Source organism: Culex quinquefasciatus, chromosome 2 (genome assembly GCF_015732765.1).
Source record: "Culex quinquefasciatus strain JHB chromosome 2, VPISU_Cqui_1.0_pri_paternal, whole genome shotgun sequence".
Classification (NCBI taxonomy): Eukaryota; Metazoa; Arthropoda; class Insecta; order Diptera; family Culicidae; genus Culex; species Culex quinquefasciatus.
In genome coordinates this window covers 22,604,908-22,621,701 of record NC_051862.1, presented here as the reverse complement: position 1 = coordinate 22,621,701, position 16,794 = coordinate 22,604,908, and the positions used below count along the sequence as shown (strand labels likewise).

The 16,794-nt window shown below is 37.5% G+C and overlaps 1 protein-coding gene across 50 annotated transcripts in view; it reads left to right on the top strand.

The window, feature by feature from the left end:
- LOC6052303 (sodium channel protein para) overlaps window positions 1-10,947 on the top strand; it is a 228,697-nt gene extending 217,750 nt beyond the window's left edge. For 36 of the 50 annotated variants that reach the window (XM_038252955.1, XM_038252972.1, XM_038252954.1 and 33 more), the window contains 2 exons: window positions 3,841-4,145; window positions 4,204-10,947. In XM_038252955.1, the coding sequence (XP_038108883.1) occupies window positions 3,841-4,145; window positions 4,204-5,160 (1,262 nt within the window). In that variant the 3' untranslated portion in view covers window positions 5,161-10,947. The remainder of the gene's footprint in view (window positions 1-3,840; window positions 4,146-4,203) is intronic. The other 14 variants (XM_038252942.1, XM_038252937.1, XM_038252943.1 and 11 more) reach the window with 2 other exon arrangements.
- Window positions 10,948-16,794: the final 5,847 nt, after the last annotated feature.

The window sequence follows — 16,794 nt, the reverse complement described above, 5'->3', positions numbered from 1 at the left end:
TCGGATTCTGTCCAGTTTGAATGTTTAAACAATTTGGAAAATTATCTTTTGATTTCCAGTTATTCAGTTATTATTTACTCTAATCATAATTCATTCTAACAAAACTTTCTACTCCTCTATCTCCTTTTTCATTTTTCTTATTTCCTTTCCATAAAAAAAAACTTTCCCCTTTCACTTTAAGTAGATTTCCATTTTGCTCATCGTGTCAGATTTTTAAACTGTGTCCCAAATGTGTGTGTGTTAGCAGCAACATCTCACTGATCGTCACAGCACAGCAAAAACAATTGAGGCAAATTACAAATTCACGTAACTACCCATATTAGAAAATTCGACAATTATGTCAAATCAATTCCGAGCGAAACCAAATCATCGTCAAGGCAATGTCTTCAAAGAAACTTCAGTCTGAGATTCCCTAAAAAGTGTCAACGTGGTTTATGGATGGTCCCGTATGCCGCTTAAATGCTCGCATCAAGATAAATCACCAAAAACATGCCTTTAAATTACATGTTGAAATATTGCGTAATTTTGTGCAGATTAATGAGAAGTGAGGTTTGACGTATTCGAAAAACTTTAATAAAAAAAATTCTTCCTAACAACATCCCGAGCAGGTGAAAATAACTCAAAAATAACAAGTTTTAACTCATAATAACACGAGAAGATCAAAACCTGTTATTCCAAGATCTCAACTAGTTATTGAAATACCCAGATTAGCTGTCATAAAAACTCAGATAATAACAGAGAAATCGTACCGAAAATAGCTGATATAACCAATAACAAAATAATCATAACAAACGAATAACAAAACATGACAGAAATGATATGACATAAAAAAAAATATTCAAAAATTTCAATCAATAACAAACTTTGTTTTGATAACACAATTTGTTATTCAGCAATTCTATTTGAAAAGAGCCTAAACCGAAAAAAAAGTTCTCCGATCGTGCTCAACATTTTTCTGGAGGTTCCTAGGCCAAAATAATTAGACCCGTATTTTTTTGTTTGGCCATTAGGGTGACCTACATCGTGCTAGGGTGGTTCAAAAAATGGCAATTTTCGTCATTTTTCGCAAAAACCACTTTTTTCGAAAAATCATATCTCCGCGCCAATTCATCCGATTTTAGCTGTCCTAGACGCAAAAGAAAGGTGATGAGTTTGGCTATTTGAGAAAAATAGTAAGAAGTTCCAAAAATCTAGCTTAACTATTGAAAAAGTCGTATGAAAACTTAAAATGGCGTTTTGACCGTGTCTGGACCAAAGAGCCTATGTCTGAAAATATTTTTATCGGATTCCTCGGAAAATTTCACATAAAATATCAAAAAATTGGCGATGTCGAACCGTACGTAATTTTTGTAATTGAAAGACGCAACTTTTGGTACCCAGACATGTATAGGTCATCGCTGAAATTTTTAAGTTATCGCAGTTTTAGTCAAAAAAGTTGATATTTTGCCGATTTCGTCATTTTCCTGTTTTTGCGCGTGGCGCGTCGAAAAACTCAGTTTTTATATTCAAAAATCATATCTTGTAAACGTACGGTTCGACATCGCCATTTTTTTGATATTTTATGTGAAATTTTCCGAGGAATCCGATAAAAATATTTTCAGACATAGGCTCTTTGGTCCAGACACGGTCAAAACGCCATTTTAAGTTTTCATACGACTTTTTCAATAGTTAAGCTAGATTTTTGGAACTTTTTACTATTTTTCCCAAATAGCCAAACTCATCACCTTTCTTTGCGTCTAAGACAGCTAAAATCGGATGAAATGGCGCGGAGATATGATTTTAGAAAAAGTGGTTTTTGCGAAAAATGACGAAAATTGCCATTTTTTGAACCACCCTAGCACGATGTAGGCCACCCTAATGGCCAAACAAAAAAATACGGGTCTAATTATTTTGGCCAAGGAACCCCCAGAAAAATTTTGAGCCCGATCGGAGAACTTTTTTTTCGGTTTAGGCTCTTTTCAAATGGAATTGCTGTATTACTAAATCAACGGAACAAGAAGATTTAATAAAAAAAATTGTTACTTGTTATGACAAACTTGTAGGAAATTGGACGGGCTTTCTGAAAAAAATACACTGAAACAAAAATACACGCCACTTCAATGAGATTTTTCAGTTTTTAAGTTTAAAAGTTAAATTTGATGGTGATGTCACGATTTTTTTCGCTCAAAATTTTTGAGGAAATAGCCAAAAATGTTACAAAAAGACTCACGAAAAATGCAGGATGGTTTGTCTCTCCTAAAAAGAAACAAAAATCATTTACAACAACTGTTTTTTTGAAAAGTGGTCAAAACGCAAAATACAAAAATATTTAAAACCCGTACGCCCTTCTCAAATGTTTTATTCGAGTACTATTGACTCTATATACACCAAAATGGCTTATATAGGCCTAGGATAACATGTCTACAAAGTTTCATTGAAATCGGAGAGAGTCGGTTACAAAAGTACCAGAAAAATTCCTGATTTGAGCTGGAATTGCTCAAATGAAAAATTAAAGTATAATTGAACTAAAAAAAAATAATTAAGTCCTAAAATGAGGCCTATGTTGTTGATATTACACAGTAAAAAATATGTAAATTTGGAAGGTGTTATTTTAGAAGGTTGAATGTTACCTCTTTCATGATGTAATTTTACCTCAATTTAGACTGAAAAAGTTACACCGGAAAAGCTGTATAATTACTTACTAATTTACACATGTTTTCTGACATAAAAGATCAGCTTATTTTTGATCAGCACAATGACATTTGTACGACCGAAAGTCTATCATGTCTAAAGTACATATTTATTGAAGCTTTTTGATTATGCTTGGCAGACCGAGGGACAAGTACTATTTATCCGAATTTCAAAATAGGAAAATTCTATGCCGAAAATTAATTCTAGTTTTTTTAACCCCTAGTTTTTTTTAACCCCTTAAGGGTTAAATACCTACATGAAGAATATCACAAAATTTCGTGTTACAGAAAATTTAATAAATCCACCCAACTAAATGTTTTATGAAGTTATTCCACGATTAAACTGAGTAACAGACGATTTATGTTCAAAATTTTGCCATGCGCAAAGTGAACTGTCAAACTTTGTAAGCGTTTTTTTCTAGAAACACCGACATTATTTACGCCTGCCACGATATCTTGAGATGGGATGGACCAAATTGGCTGAAATTTGAGGGTGAATCCTGCTTAGACTCGACTTTCATAAGAATATTTTTATCTTTTTAACAAAAAACTTTTTGAAAATCGGTCTTTGTCATGCGCCGGCCCTGTTTAACGCATCTTCACCAAAATTTTGAGCAAGCATTTAAAAGTTTCATACGACCTTTCCATATGTTAGGCTAGATTTTTGAAACTTCTTACTTTTTTTATGTGACAGGTCAACTTATCACCTTTCATTTACGTGGAAGACCGCTAAAATAGGTTGAAATGGCGATAACTCCCGATTTTTTTTTTGCGAAAATCGACGAAAATTGCCAATTTTCGGACCACCTTTACTCGGTGTCTAATAATCACGGCCAGGGATCCATCAGAAAAATGTTGAGCTCGATCGGAGAACTTTTTATTCGTATCATGCTGTTTTCGTGGGGAATCGCTGTATTAGAACTTTGGATTGAAAATCGACCAAAAACTGCTATTGGCGATTGGGCTTGCGCCATTTTGAAAGCTATCGTGAGAAATGAAAATATTGAACAAAATAGTTGTACAAACTATATGCATTTAAAAAGTATGTTGATACTCAGGTCAGAATAAAATAAAAACATTTCTGAGGAAAATGAAGAATTCCAAGATCAAATCTGGTGCCCACCCTGGTTGAACATAATGACAATTCAAATATCCCCCCCACCACTTGCAGGCCTGGTGCTGAGCGACCTGATCGAAAAGTACTTCGTCTCGCCGACGCTGCTCCGTGTGGTGCGCGTGGCCAAGGTCGGTCGGGTGCTGCGTCTCGTCAAGGGCGCCAAGGGCATCCGGACGTTGCTGTTTGCGCTGGCCATGTCGCTGCCGGCGCTGTTCAACATCTGTCTGCTGCTGTTCCTGGTGATGTTCATCTTCGCCATCTTCGGGATGTCGTTCTTCATGCACGTGAAGGACAAGAGCGGGCTGGACGACGTGTACAACTTCAAGACGTTCGGCCAGAGCATGATCCTGCTGTTTCAGGTATGAGAATGCTGATTGTTGGTTGTGGTGTGGAGTTGTAATTTTTTTCGATTTGTAGATGTCAACGTCTGCGGGGTGGGACGGTGTGCTGGATGGTATCATCAACGAGGAGGACTGCCTGCCGCCGGATAACGACAAGGGTTACCCGGGGAACTGCGGGTCGGCGACGATCGGCATCACGTACCTGCTGGCATATCTGGTCATCAGTTTCCTGATCGTTATCAACATGTACATCGCTGTCATTCTCGAGAATTACTCGCAGGCCACGGAGGACGTGCAGGAGGGTCTGACGGACGACGACTACGACATGTACTACGAGATCTGGCAGCAGTTCGATCCGGACGGTACGCAGTACATCCGGTACGACCAGCTGTCGGACTTTTTGGACGTGCTGGAACCGCCGCTGCAGATTCACAAACCGAACAAGTACAAGATCATCTCGATGGACATTCCGATCTGTCGCGGCGACATGATGTTCTGCGTGGACATTCTGGACGCGCTGACGAAGGACTTCTTCGCGCGGAAGGGCAACCCGATCGAGGACAGTGCCGAGATGGGTGAGGTCCAGCAGCGGCCGGACGAGGTCGGTTACGAGCCGGTTTCGTCGACGTTGTGGCGCCAACGGGAGGAGTACTGCGCGCGGTTGATACAGCACGCGTACCGGAACTTTAAGGAACGAGGCGGTGTTGGTGGCGGCGGCGGCGGTGGAGGTGGTGGAGGAGGAGGTGGTGGCGAAGGTGCCGGAGATGACACCGACGCCGATGCCTGTGATAACGAGCCCGGGATCGGGAGTCCCGGCGCGGTCAGCGGCGGTGGCGGCAGCATCGCCGGCGGAGGCTCCCAGGCTAACCTAGGGCCGCCGTCACCCAAAGAATCGCCCGATGGCAATAATGATCCTCAAGGTCGTCAAACGGCCGTCCTAGTAGAAAGTGATGGATTTGTAACTAAAAACGGTCACCGTGTCGTGATACACTCACGATCGCCAAGTATAACTTCACGATCGGCGGATGTCTGAGCCAGGCCTCGCCCCCCTCTCTCTGATTCAGATTCAGAAGCACGACAGAAATAATATTTTAAAGATTAAGAAAAATACTTAAAAAACAAAACCGACAAAAAAATTAAAAATATTCAATCATGAAAGGGAAAGCCGACTGCCATATAATAAATTTAATTATTTAAAACAAAACTTTAATCGCATAGGGAAAACAAACAAAATCCAGTGAACAAAACAGCAACACACTTGTAAAAACGAAACAAAGAACAAAGATGAAGAAAAGATCAAGAGTCCTGAGGCAACAACACGCTAAAGCATTAACAAAAAAAGAACAACAACAAAACAATCTCAAGCAAAGCAAGCTGACGCGAAGAACAGCCGCGCGCAAAACGAACCGTAAGAAGAGAAGAGAGAAGCTCAACTGGAGAAATGACCGGAACAACAACAATAAGAACAACAACAACAACTGTACGTCACTAGAAAGAGGAAACGCGATCCATTCAACACGAGTCTTCTTTTTGTTTAGGTTTGAATACCCCCTCTCATACCTTTTCGTGACACTCTTTGAAACCTCCCAAAAAATGTTGACGATTAGAAATACACTTACACAAACACAAATGGTGCTGGGACCTTACCAAAACAAAACAAAACAAACGATCGAACATTGCTGCGCGAAGCGCCAGTGAAAACAATCCAAAATAGTGACTCTTAAAGCGAAACAAACCCAGATTATGGTAGTGAAAGTGAACGAACAATAACATAAACAAAGCGAACCAAAGTTAGCGAAAACAAACAGTGAGGAGCGCAAGAACAATAGTGACAGAAAGAAAGGTGGAAACATAAACAGTTAAAAAATAAAACAAGTGAATAAATTGACAAAACATGTGTGATATGTAAAATAGCAAATCTAAATAAAAACAAAGGAAACAAATCAATATCAATAGACATTACGAAAAGTGAAAGGGGTTACGACGATTAAAACAGTGCAGTTGGACAGTTGAATTAAGTGGAAATAAAACAAGAAGAACAGATCAGACAAACCAAACATACCGAACCAAGAGTTACCAACCGAGCGACGGGAGCAGATCGGACACCTACACAGAATTTCAGAAAAAAAAACCATTTCTCGACCGACTTTATTCCGTTTTCAAACCGTCTTTTCCAGTTGGACACACATCGACACATTGCGTTTGTTCGTTCTGAAGAAGAAGCGAGCGAAGAAGAGAGGAAACAAAAAAATGCAACAACTACAGGAGAAATGAAACCAAAGAAATCTACTCATCAAAATTAAAATGAAAAAAAAAACTAAAGAAATCACACTCCGGAAAAGGGAAGAAGAACAATCCAGTTAAATAAAAAAGCGAAGAAGCTACCGGTTGAGTTTGAGAAGAAGAAGATTAAAGGGCGAGATAGCGAAAACAAGAGCTAAAGCTAAAACGCGAAGAAGAACAAAAACACAAACCACACATGTGAATAAAGTGAGATTAATAAAGAAGTAAATATATTATATTGGCTAAAGCAAAGAACATACAAGTCATCATGTGCATTTTTATTTTTTATTTTTCTACAAAGCAAGAAAATGTATAAAAAAAACACAAAAAAAATCAAACCTTCAAAGAGGAAAAAACGGCATTGCTGCGGTAATATTAAGGCTTTTTATATTATTGATAAGAAAAAGAAAATAAAAATCGCACAGGTTTTGTTCAACTACTGTAAAATAAAAACAAACAACAACAACAAACAAAAAAGGATTTATAAACAAAAAAGCGACAACAACAAAAAGCTAAACCAAAATCATTAATAATATGTTTCTGCGTGCAATAAAAGAAAGTACTGTAATTATTATATAATACATACTAATTTGTAAATCAAACGCGAGGGGTTGGGGCGAGCCTTTAATAATTAATAAAAAAAAAACAACACTAGTCAAGCTTTTCAAATATTATCATTAATGAATAACATAATAAATTTAATAATGAAAATAACAACTAATTGTAAGTAAGCTAAGTAACAAATTTTTTGAACATTATCCCACGAAATGATGTTCGGTAAATCAAAAGAGGAAAAAACAAAAAAGCAAATAAGCGCGATCTATTTTTTTTTTAAAGAGGTACACTAACGCATACACCGAGAAAAAAAAAACACAAACACACACAAAACATTTTCTTTCCTATCGTTACGTGCATTTTCTTCAAAACCTTTAAAATCGAAACCCAAATTCCTTTTTCCGTGCGCGTTTCAGCTTCCCTCCATGAGCGCTCGCGAGAGCGCACACGCCTGAGCACTCTCCCGAGAGAGAGAAGCAACAAAGAATGACAGCGAAAGTGTTGCAGTCTCTCTCGCACACACACATTCAACACTCACCGTCCGCTACCGTTACTCTCTCACGCGAATGTCGCTTCATCGTTTCACACAAACACACCCGCTCGGTGAGTGACGCGAACGCTCACTTTCTCTCGGCAACAGAGCGAGAGAGCGAGAGGGTTCACGCGAGCGCGCGCGTTGCGCTCCGCTCGCCAACTACTCTCTCACACAGCAGACACACAGACACACGCAAACAAAAAAAAACCCGCTTCTTTGTTAAAATGAGAAAAAAAGACAAAAATGCGAACAACAAAAAGCAACCCAAAAAGAAATCACTCTTACATTTTTAGCTATATACATATTGTAAAATATAAAAACAAAAGAAAAGGTAAACAATAATTTAACGTTAAAAGAGAAAAAAACGCAGAGCAGGAGCAAACGAAACATGTTTGAAAAGAGAGAGAAATTAAAAAAACGCACGCAAATACACTCACACCAGACACACACACACTTTCACATACACAGTCACTCGAGTAATAGTGAGGAAAACAAAACAACTTAACGAGAAGAAAATATGAAATATTTTTTTTACAAAAAAAAGTTTATCTATGGAGGGTGGAGCAAACGGAAAGATATAAAATAAACTCTATTTTAATTGGTATATTTTTTAATCAATTTGAGCATCCACAATTAGTGACAGTGACAGCCAGCCAGAATTCGCTAGCGCAGCAAATCAACTGTAAATTACTTTCCACAAAACTTAGTTATGCAGAGTAGCGTGCGTTAAAGAAAAACATTTGCAGCTAAAAGAATAGCAAATCGCATCTTTGGTTATTTTTTAAATCATCAGAGCGTGCAAAAAATGCAGTAGTCGAGCAAATTTAATTCCTCTTGTACAATGCTTAAAGGCAAGTGAGAGAAAAAGGGAAAAAGGAACGAGGAGAAGAATAATTATTAATGAAAAAAAAACACACACAGAACCATACCAAAGATTTAACTATAAAGAGCGACTAGTTAGAAAACAAAAAACGAAAAAATAAAAACAAAAGGCAGATTAGTGAAAGAGAGAGAAACAAACACACAAACACAGCGAAAACGAGAAAGAACGAGAGAGCGAGCGATAGAAGTAGTTAAAAGAAAGAGAGAGAGCAAAAACAACAAAGAGGGAAACACACACACACAACCAAACATTTTTATGCATCGTCGATATGAAATTGTTTCTTGCCAGGCCCGGGTTGGATAAATCGAACAGAAACGGAACAGTATTCACAAAAGAAAACAAGAGAGAACCTCGCTTGAAGCCACGCAACGTCCCAAAAAAAAAGAAAAAGAGGGAGAGAGCAAAACAAACGTCACCTTAATCGCCATACGCCGAATGTCTTTGCAAAAAAACCGCCGCGCCGCAACAGACGCCACTCATTCGTCCGTCTATTTTGCACACACACAAATACACACAAACAAAACGCTAGTACTCACACGCGTACATTCATGCTTATTGATGAAGAATATGATAAAGAGACACTCACACACACGCAAGCAAGTAAGCAGCAAGCGAAGGGAGGAGATTTAAAATATACATTTATACTTAAAAATAACAAAGAAAAAAGTAAACAAACTAATGAACAATGCTTATAAAGTAAAGAAATATTAAAGTAAAAATTGACGGGAGCGCCGATCCCCTTTGTCCACAAAGAAACAACAATTTCAGTGCCTTTTTTCACGAGTGTATGAAGGAAAAAAACAGTTTAAAGAGAAAAAAAATTAAGCAAAAGTACATAGGATGCAGTAAATTTAATTTGCGAGTGTATAATTACCGGTAACAGAAGCAAATATAACGAAAACAAAACGTCGCGTAAGCCAAATCCAATAGAACTCACTAAAAGAGAACGATAGAGAGGGAGAGGGAGCTCGTTGCACTCAGAGCGCGCACCCCGGACGCGCTCTCACTTGCGAAAGCGCGCTCGGGTGAGCGCGATCGTAGTGAGCGCAACGCCCACACTCTTGCTTCACCCCATTCTGTGTGTGCTTCTAGAACTCATACATTCGCACGCGAGAGAGCTAGGCTATTTGCGTGAGAGCAACTCTCACGAAGCAATTTTTCCTCTCATTTTAGCTTAGCTTCAGGTAGAGCAGATAATAAACACCGAGTAGCGGAAGCAGGAAGAGTAGAAGCAAACCCATGATTTTTGCTTGACGCTTAACCGTTACACAAACAACCCGAAAATTAGAGGTAAAAATAATCGAAAAAAAGAGTAATTTAAACAAAAATCTAATTGAAAACAAACTGTCCAAAACAGAAGCAAGCGGCTTCAAGCGAGGTTCCGTGTCCAAGTATTGGTGCAAAAATTTCCGACGGAATGATAAAGAGAGAGCCACCACGCCAGAGAGTGAGTGCGTCCGTGAGCGAGAATCGCGAGTGAGTCACTCATTGGCGAGCGCTCCGCGGGCAACTCGCCGCAACGTCCACTACAAAAGATCTCCAACCAAAGAAAACAAAATCAGAACCAAGTTTTTTGTAATACAGTTTCCTGTGTAACAACAACAACAAATCTCTCCAGAAACAAAAAAAAAAAATCAATAGTCCGCGCGCGCTGCGATCAACCACGGTAACTCATCGCCATATTGGAAAAGCATACAAATAAACAACTAGAACAGTGTTGTGTGTAGGTAGCGAGAGGAGAATTAGGAGTAGTAGTGGCAGAAAGACAAATGTTCATGGAAATAAAAAAAACACACTCACACATACAGAGAAAGAGAGATAGCCGAAATAAAATATTTAAAAGTTTTCATTTTTAGCTTCTTTTGAAAGGGACACAAACACAAACTCACACATACATAAACAGATAAAAGCTTTTAAACTTTGAAAATAAAGCGCTGTCGCATTTCATATCGTTAGATAATTGTAATCATTTATTTTGTGGTATTAGTTGAACGGAAAGAGTATTAACACAGACTAGCGAACAGACCCTCATGTATATAGCGACTTCCCCAGCTATATGATGAAACCAACTAGAGAAAAAAAAACGAATGTTTAGGATTGTGAAACTAATATTTATAGATTATTTATCCACTATCGCTACCGGCGTAAAACTATTCATATACTTGCGTACTAGTATGATCAGTTCACTTGTCTTTACAGTATAGTTTGAGTATTACAAAACATCAAACCATCTTCACACAAATACACTGACACACACGAAGTCTCTCAATCAGACGTGAGGCAAACGAAGCACAAAGAAGAAGAAGAGGAAGAAACGATCGCTAGCTAATTTTGAAAATAAAAAATCTCTGCGGAATGAAGAAAAGACAATGAAACAATTTGCCTATCACACGTTGCATAAATATCAAATTGTTGTAAAACATTCTTTCCTAATTGTTCCGAATATTTCGTTAGCATAATTCTCATTTGTTACGTTTTTCTCTTTGTCATCATTGAAGTTGAATGAGAGCAAATAGCACAAGATTCAATAAAAAAAATAAATCTGAAAAAAAAACAAAAAAAAATATAATCTTAAGATGTTTTTTCTTTTCCAATTTCTTTCGCTTCTGCCAAAAAAGGAACACACAAAATCGAACGCGCTGAAACGTCAGACGCGAACTCATCACGCCACTCATTCACTCACCAACACACCCATCCACACGCTTGTCGTTGTGCAAAACACGATCATTTCGCTGAAACGTCAACGCGCACTCGTCGTTAAGCGTTGAAGAGAAGAAAAAAAAAGTTAAGAAACAGCAAACAAAAGAAAAAAACCATCCGTTAGGTACTCACCACCGCCGCGACCAATTATTCTCCCTTCCCAGAGAAGAAAGCAAACGAATGTTTATTAAACGTCACTTTGACACACACTCATCACACGCACGCTGAGTGGTGGATGAGTGCACGCGCGGTGATCGACGAAAGTCTCTTCCTGGGTTCGAGTCCCGATCAGGGTTTTTGGTTGTCACTTTTGCAGTCAATGTGCAGAGAGAGAGCGCGCACTCAATGGTGAGCTCACACGCGCGAGAGCGTTCCAGGCGCCACTCTCTCATCTCTCTCTTCCCAAGCGTGCGCGCACCGGGCGCTCTCTCGCGAGGTGTTTTCTCTTCTGATATTTGCGCTCTCTTTCTGTGCACTTTGATGGGCGGTTTTTGAGTTCCTAAATAGTTACGAGACATTTTGATACATATCATAGAGAGTGCAATTTGTTTCGATTGAAATTGGTGATGATTTTTTGAATTTTTTGTTCGTTTGAGAAATTTAACAAGATTATTTTTCCACGAAATTCAGTCTTCACACAAGAAAATATATTGACACAAAAAATGCTAAAAAATATTTCGAAAAGAGACTAATAAAGAGGTCATGTGTAATTGTAAATGTGTAGCTAACAAAGACTAATAATAAATTTATTGTAAAAAGGTAGATATTCGAACTAAACAAAAAAACAAGCGCAAAAACTAATCAAAACAAATCATATAAAGCTTTCGATTGCAATGTGATTTTAAAAATATGCTAATATAAACACAACGCATCCAATTGTACAATTTCCTTAACATTTACACTTATTTCATGAGACGCATTTAAGAGAGAACACAAAAAACAAAACGCATCTTTTTTAAATTGTTACGCTTTACAAAGAAATGAGAGAGAGCAAGTGTTGTACCGCTTAACTTAAAAATTTTGAACTGTTTTTACAGGTTGTAAAACAAACCCAATTCAACGAGGTGACGTGAGAAAACATCGCAAAGACCACTTATTTCACTCTTTTTTTAACTAGGAAATTTCCAAATTTTGTGACACTTTTTCTGGTGTGAAGAAATTCCAAATTTTAAACGGACTCGAGCCCCAGTAGAATACTTTCGACACTCAAAAATGAAAATCTCTCACCGCAATTCACTCATCACTCAGCTCTCACCAACACAAACACACACACACGAACAGAGAAATTTTAAATTCGCCTGAGAACCAAAAATACGAAGCTAAACGAGAGGGTTATTAAACCAACAGTTCGCGCAATTTTTTGACAAAAGAAACAAACTTGCCTGTTTCGCCATTTGTAAAAAGAAACACACAAGAAAAGGCTTCGAAATCTTAACCAAAATAGTTCGATTATCAATTTTGAGAGAAAAGAAAAAAAAAAAACAAATCAACCGCGGTATTTGGTTCACAGTTGATTTCACACTCACACATTCACACCACCACCACGCACTTGTAATAGAAGAGAATACAATTAAACCCGCATTCGTTGAGCATATCTATTTCGTTTAGAGGTGAAAACGATGAGCAAATCACATCACACCCACACACACACACACAGTGAAGTCTAGCTATTTGAAACCGAACAGCAGCGGGGCAGAGAAAACCAGCGCAAAACTCACACTCACAAACACGTACACCAACACACTCTCACACACACACTCATGACTAAGTATTAATTTGAATATTTACTATTACTTTATTTAAAAACAAACAAGAAAACAATGGCGAAAAAAGAAAGAAAAGAAAAAAAAGAAAATGATTATAGATTTATTATTAATTATGATTATTATAAAAATTGTTGAAGTTTGTACAAATAAAAAATAAATGACAAAAATATAGAACTTGACTGCTTTACAAATACGAGTGGTGTTTCTTGCAATGAGTACGTGAAATGTCACAGCATTGTTGGTCACGAGACACCCGGTGTGAGTATCAAATGAAATTCACTGAGCACTCACTGAGAGCGAGAGAAAGACGAAAGCGAGTGAGCGCTATTCTCTCTTGCGTGAAACATCGGTGAAATGAAAGCATTCAAGATTTTCGCTAGATTCGATCTCACCAATACATTTACAGGTATAATGTCAGACACTGCCCAGGCTAGAGGTGGGCAAAATCGCTCTTTTTTAGGAGCCGCTCATTTTCGTTCGCTCATTTAAAAGAGCCGCTCTTTTTAACGGCTCTCAACGGCTTCAAAATTTGGGTGAAAAGGTTTTTTTTAAGAAACGTGTGATTTTATAACTTATTTCACATTGGACTTTAATAAATTATTTGATGAAAAAAATTAAAAATTAAAACTAGTCTTGGGTGTCAAAATTTCTACTCGAACCTAAACATTCGCATAATTTATTGACATCCAAACTTAAATCTAGGGAAGCTGAGAGAACTGCTATTAATTTTAAAAATGGCGTTTATTTCTGCAAGAATAGAACTAATGCTGATATTTTATTTGGAGAAAATATTCTGTGACCTCTTTTCTACATTCTGATTTAATCGATAAAGTCTATAAACGCTAAAGTTTAATCGCACAAAAGGTAATATTTAACAACTTATGCAATTTGATACACTCAAATTTGTATTCCGGTAATACTTTAAAATACAATCAGTTGTACGATGAAAAGTTTTTTTCAGTTCGGTAAGAAAAACATTTACTTTTGGGATTAATTTTCATAAGCATTGAAATATTTGAAATTGCTTTCTCTAAAGCAAATTTAGTATTTTTTTTAATTCAATAAATTATATTTATAACAAAAATCATGCCATCTTGGAACGGTTCTTCCCGAAGACCGGAGTTTAAAAAAGAACCGCGGTTCTTTTTTTTAGAGCCTCGGTTCGTTCGCTTTTTTCAGTGAACCGGCTCTTTGAGCGGTTCGCTCTATGTTTTGCCCACCTCTAGCCCAAGCATATAGATTAGATAAGGTAAGGCGGATTTTGCAATGAGGTAAGGGTGGGAAATTCCATAAACTAATTGATTTAGACAAAAAAGGTAATTTGTGCAAATGGAATAATTTATAAAATGACTAATTTAAATTTTGTTCAACATGATTTCATTTTTTTTCTTTTTTCAAAGTTTTTTCAGAGTTGGACATGCTAATAATGACTATCAGCAAACTTCAACTATTTCCCAAGGGTCATGATTTTCAGTTCAAAGAGCGAAACACGACACGCTGGCTGCTGGCGGCTCGCTCAATCGCTTCACTCAGCGAACCAAATGCTTCGTGAATTTCTTTTCCTACTTCGTCCATCAAACCGAGTCACACACGAATATGCTCAGAGAGGAGAGAGCCTAAAAAAAATACTAGCGTGGCGCTCACTTGGTCTGCACTACAACAGTTTGCCGTCAATTGGAATTTTGCATGGTGGAAATTGCTGCCAAATGTGTCTTTGATGTTGTGTAAACAACAAAATTGCAAAATATTATTGAAATCATTCTTAAGCGATCGCTAACTTTTTTCGATCAGCTTGGAGCGATTTAACGAAATCGGTCTCTCTGAACTCTCTGTTCTACCCGATCGTAGTGAGAGGGAGAGCAAAGACAGAGTGTTCAGTAGCGATTGGTGTGGAAATGACAAACGGTAGGAAACAGGTGACTGAGTCTTTTTAAAACAATCAGGACCCTTGCTATTTTCAATCTCGTTTTGAAAAAATCTCTAGCTTTTCGCAAAATTATGCGTGGTTTTTAATTTTGCTTATTTTTGTTATTTCAATTAAATTTTATGATACGATTCCTTATGAGCTAGGGGAAATAAACCTATTTTAAGCCTAATAAGCGGTGGTGTTTAAATGATGCTGGATAATCTGGAGTGTTGCTTGAAATTTACTAAAACCAAGTACACCAGCTATTCTCAACCTTCTTCTACGCCGGTACCCCCTGCTATGTAAATCAAGTAGGCTCGGTACCCCCGTTGAGAATCGCTGAAGTACACCAACGAGTAGAGCAACTTTTTGTGAACATTTCTGTTTATTTTCACTTTTACTAAAAGTTATTCTATTCCTATTACAAGCATTTGAAAAAAATATTTCCAAAATGTATTCTAATCAAACGAGGGTGCATTGGACCACGCCCATTTTCCTATTTTCAGCTTAGTTCTTTTTTCTTCCAGCGCTCTTTTGGGTCTGCTTGGTGCTGCCAAAATTGAAGAAATTTTAAGCTCACGAAAAGTAGCATTCATAGAGTAAATTTCCTGGCATCACTGGCTCACACCAACAGGCGCTGCTGATGGTGTTGGTAGCCGCCCTTTGTTCTTTATTTGCCTTCGCTTCTCGTTCGGTTTTCTTCAGGCTTCGATTGGAATGGGTCGTCAAAATTGAAACGTCAAAAGACTTGACGCGTTTGATTTTTTGATGGCGCTTGCTAATTATTTACATTTTTCGGGATTATTTTTCAAGTGAGTGATCAACTATTGTGCAAAAGAACATGTTGGGGCAGTTTTGTATCGAAAGCGCCGTGAAAAAGTAAGCGAAAGTGAAAAGTAGATTTTGGCGATATTCATTAAGCGTTTGAGGGTTTCTCGCGTGTGTCAACAAAATGATGAGAAATGGTCTCGCAAAATAGAAATTATGATCAAAAGTGCATTAAATTTGATCTTTTTGGCCAGTAAGAGGCAAAAATTTGCGTGCTTACTCGAGGCGGTGCTGTTGCTGATAAGTTTATAGTATTTTTGGAGCTTTAATCGAGCATCAAACTCTCCATATGACGAAGATAGGTGTTTGATTGGAAAGGGTATATTTCCCCTATTCTCCTCCATAACCGGAAATAGATTTCGTTTGTATTTTTATATTTGACTAAAGCTTTTCAGGTGGAATTCTTATGAAATTTCGGCATTTTTTAAAGACAATCACACCGTCTTTGCAGACTAAATAGTAATATTAAACGGGACAAACATTGACGAATAGCTCCAGGAGGATAAGGCGAGAATCGAACCCGCGCCCCATACGGATCGGCAGCCAAAGCCGCTAACCACCGCGCCACGAGGCCCTGCAAAATTATCGATACATAAGTGGTACGTAAATATTGAATATCTTGGGAAGGAATTTTGGGATCGATTTGATGTGTTCCACAAAGTAATTGGCATGGATTAGGAAATAGAATTCTAAATTAATTAATTCCCAAAGTCAGAATTTTAGATTTTTTAATTATTTTAATATTTTTTAGGGGACCAAAAATTACATCTTTTGAGGCACAGGGAAATGAGGGCAAAAATTCAATATTAATTAAGTTTGAAGTGTTAGTCATGATTTTGAAATTATCAAAATTAAAATGTAAAAATTTGTGTTTGCTTTTTTCCTATTTTTTCAAATTTCTATTACACTTTATTAAAAAAAAAAAAATTGGCACAGTTTTTGTCTGTATTCTCTGTACAGCAAAAAAATTGTAAATTTGGAAGGTGTAATTTTGGAATGTTGTGACATTACACCAGAAAAGTGGTAAAATTACACTTTTTTCCGACATAAAACCAGATGTAAAAATACCATGACTTTTTTTTAATGTGCATGGCTCAAAAGTAGCGAGTTTTTGACTCTTAAAACATTTACAAAATAAAACTATTGTCTGTGTATTGTGTCAATAATCCTTAGGGGTCAGGTGGTTTACAGATTCTCAAAAAAGTGTCCAC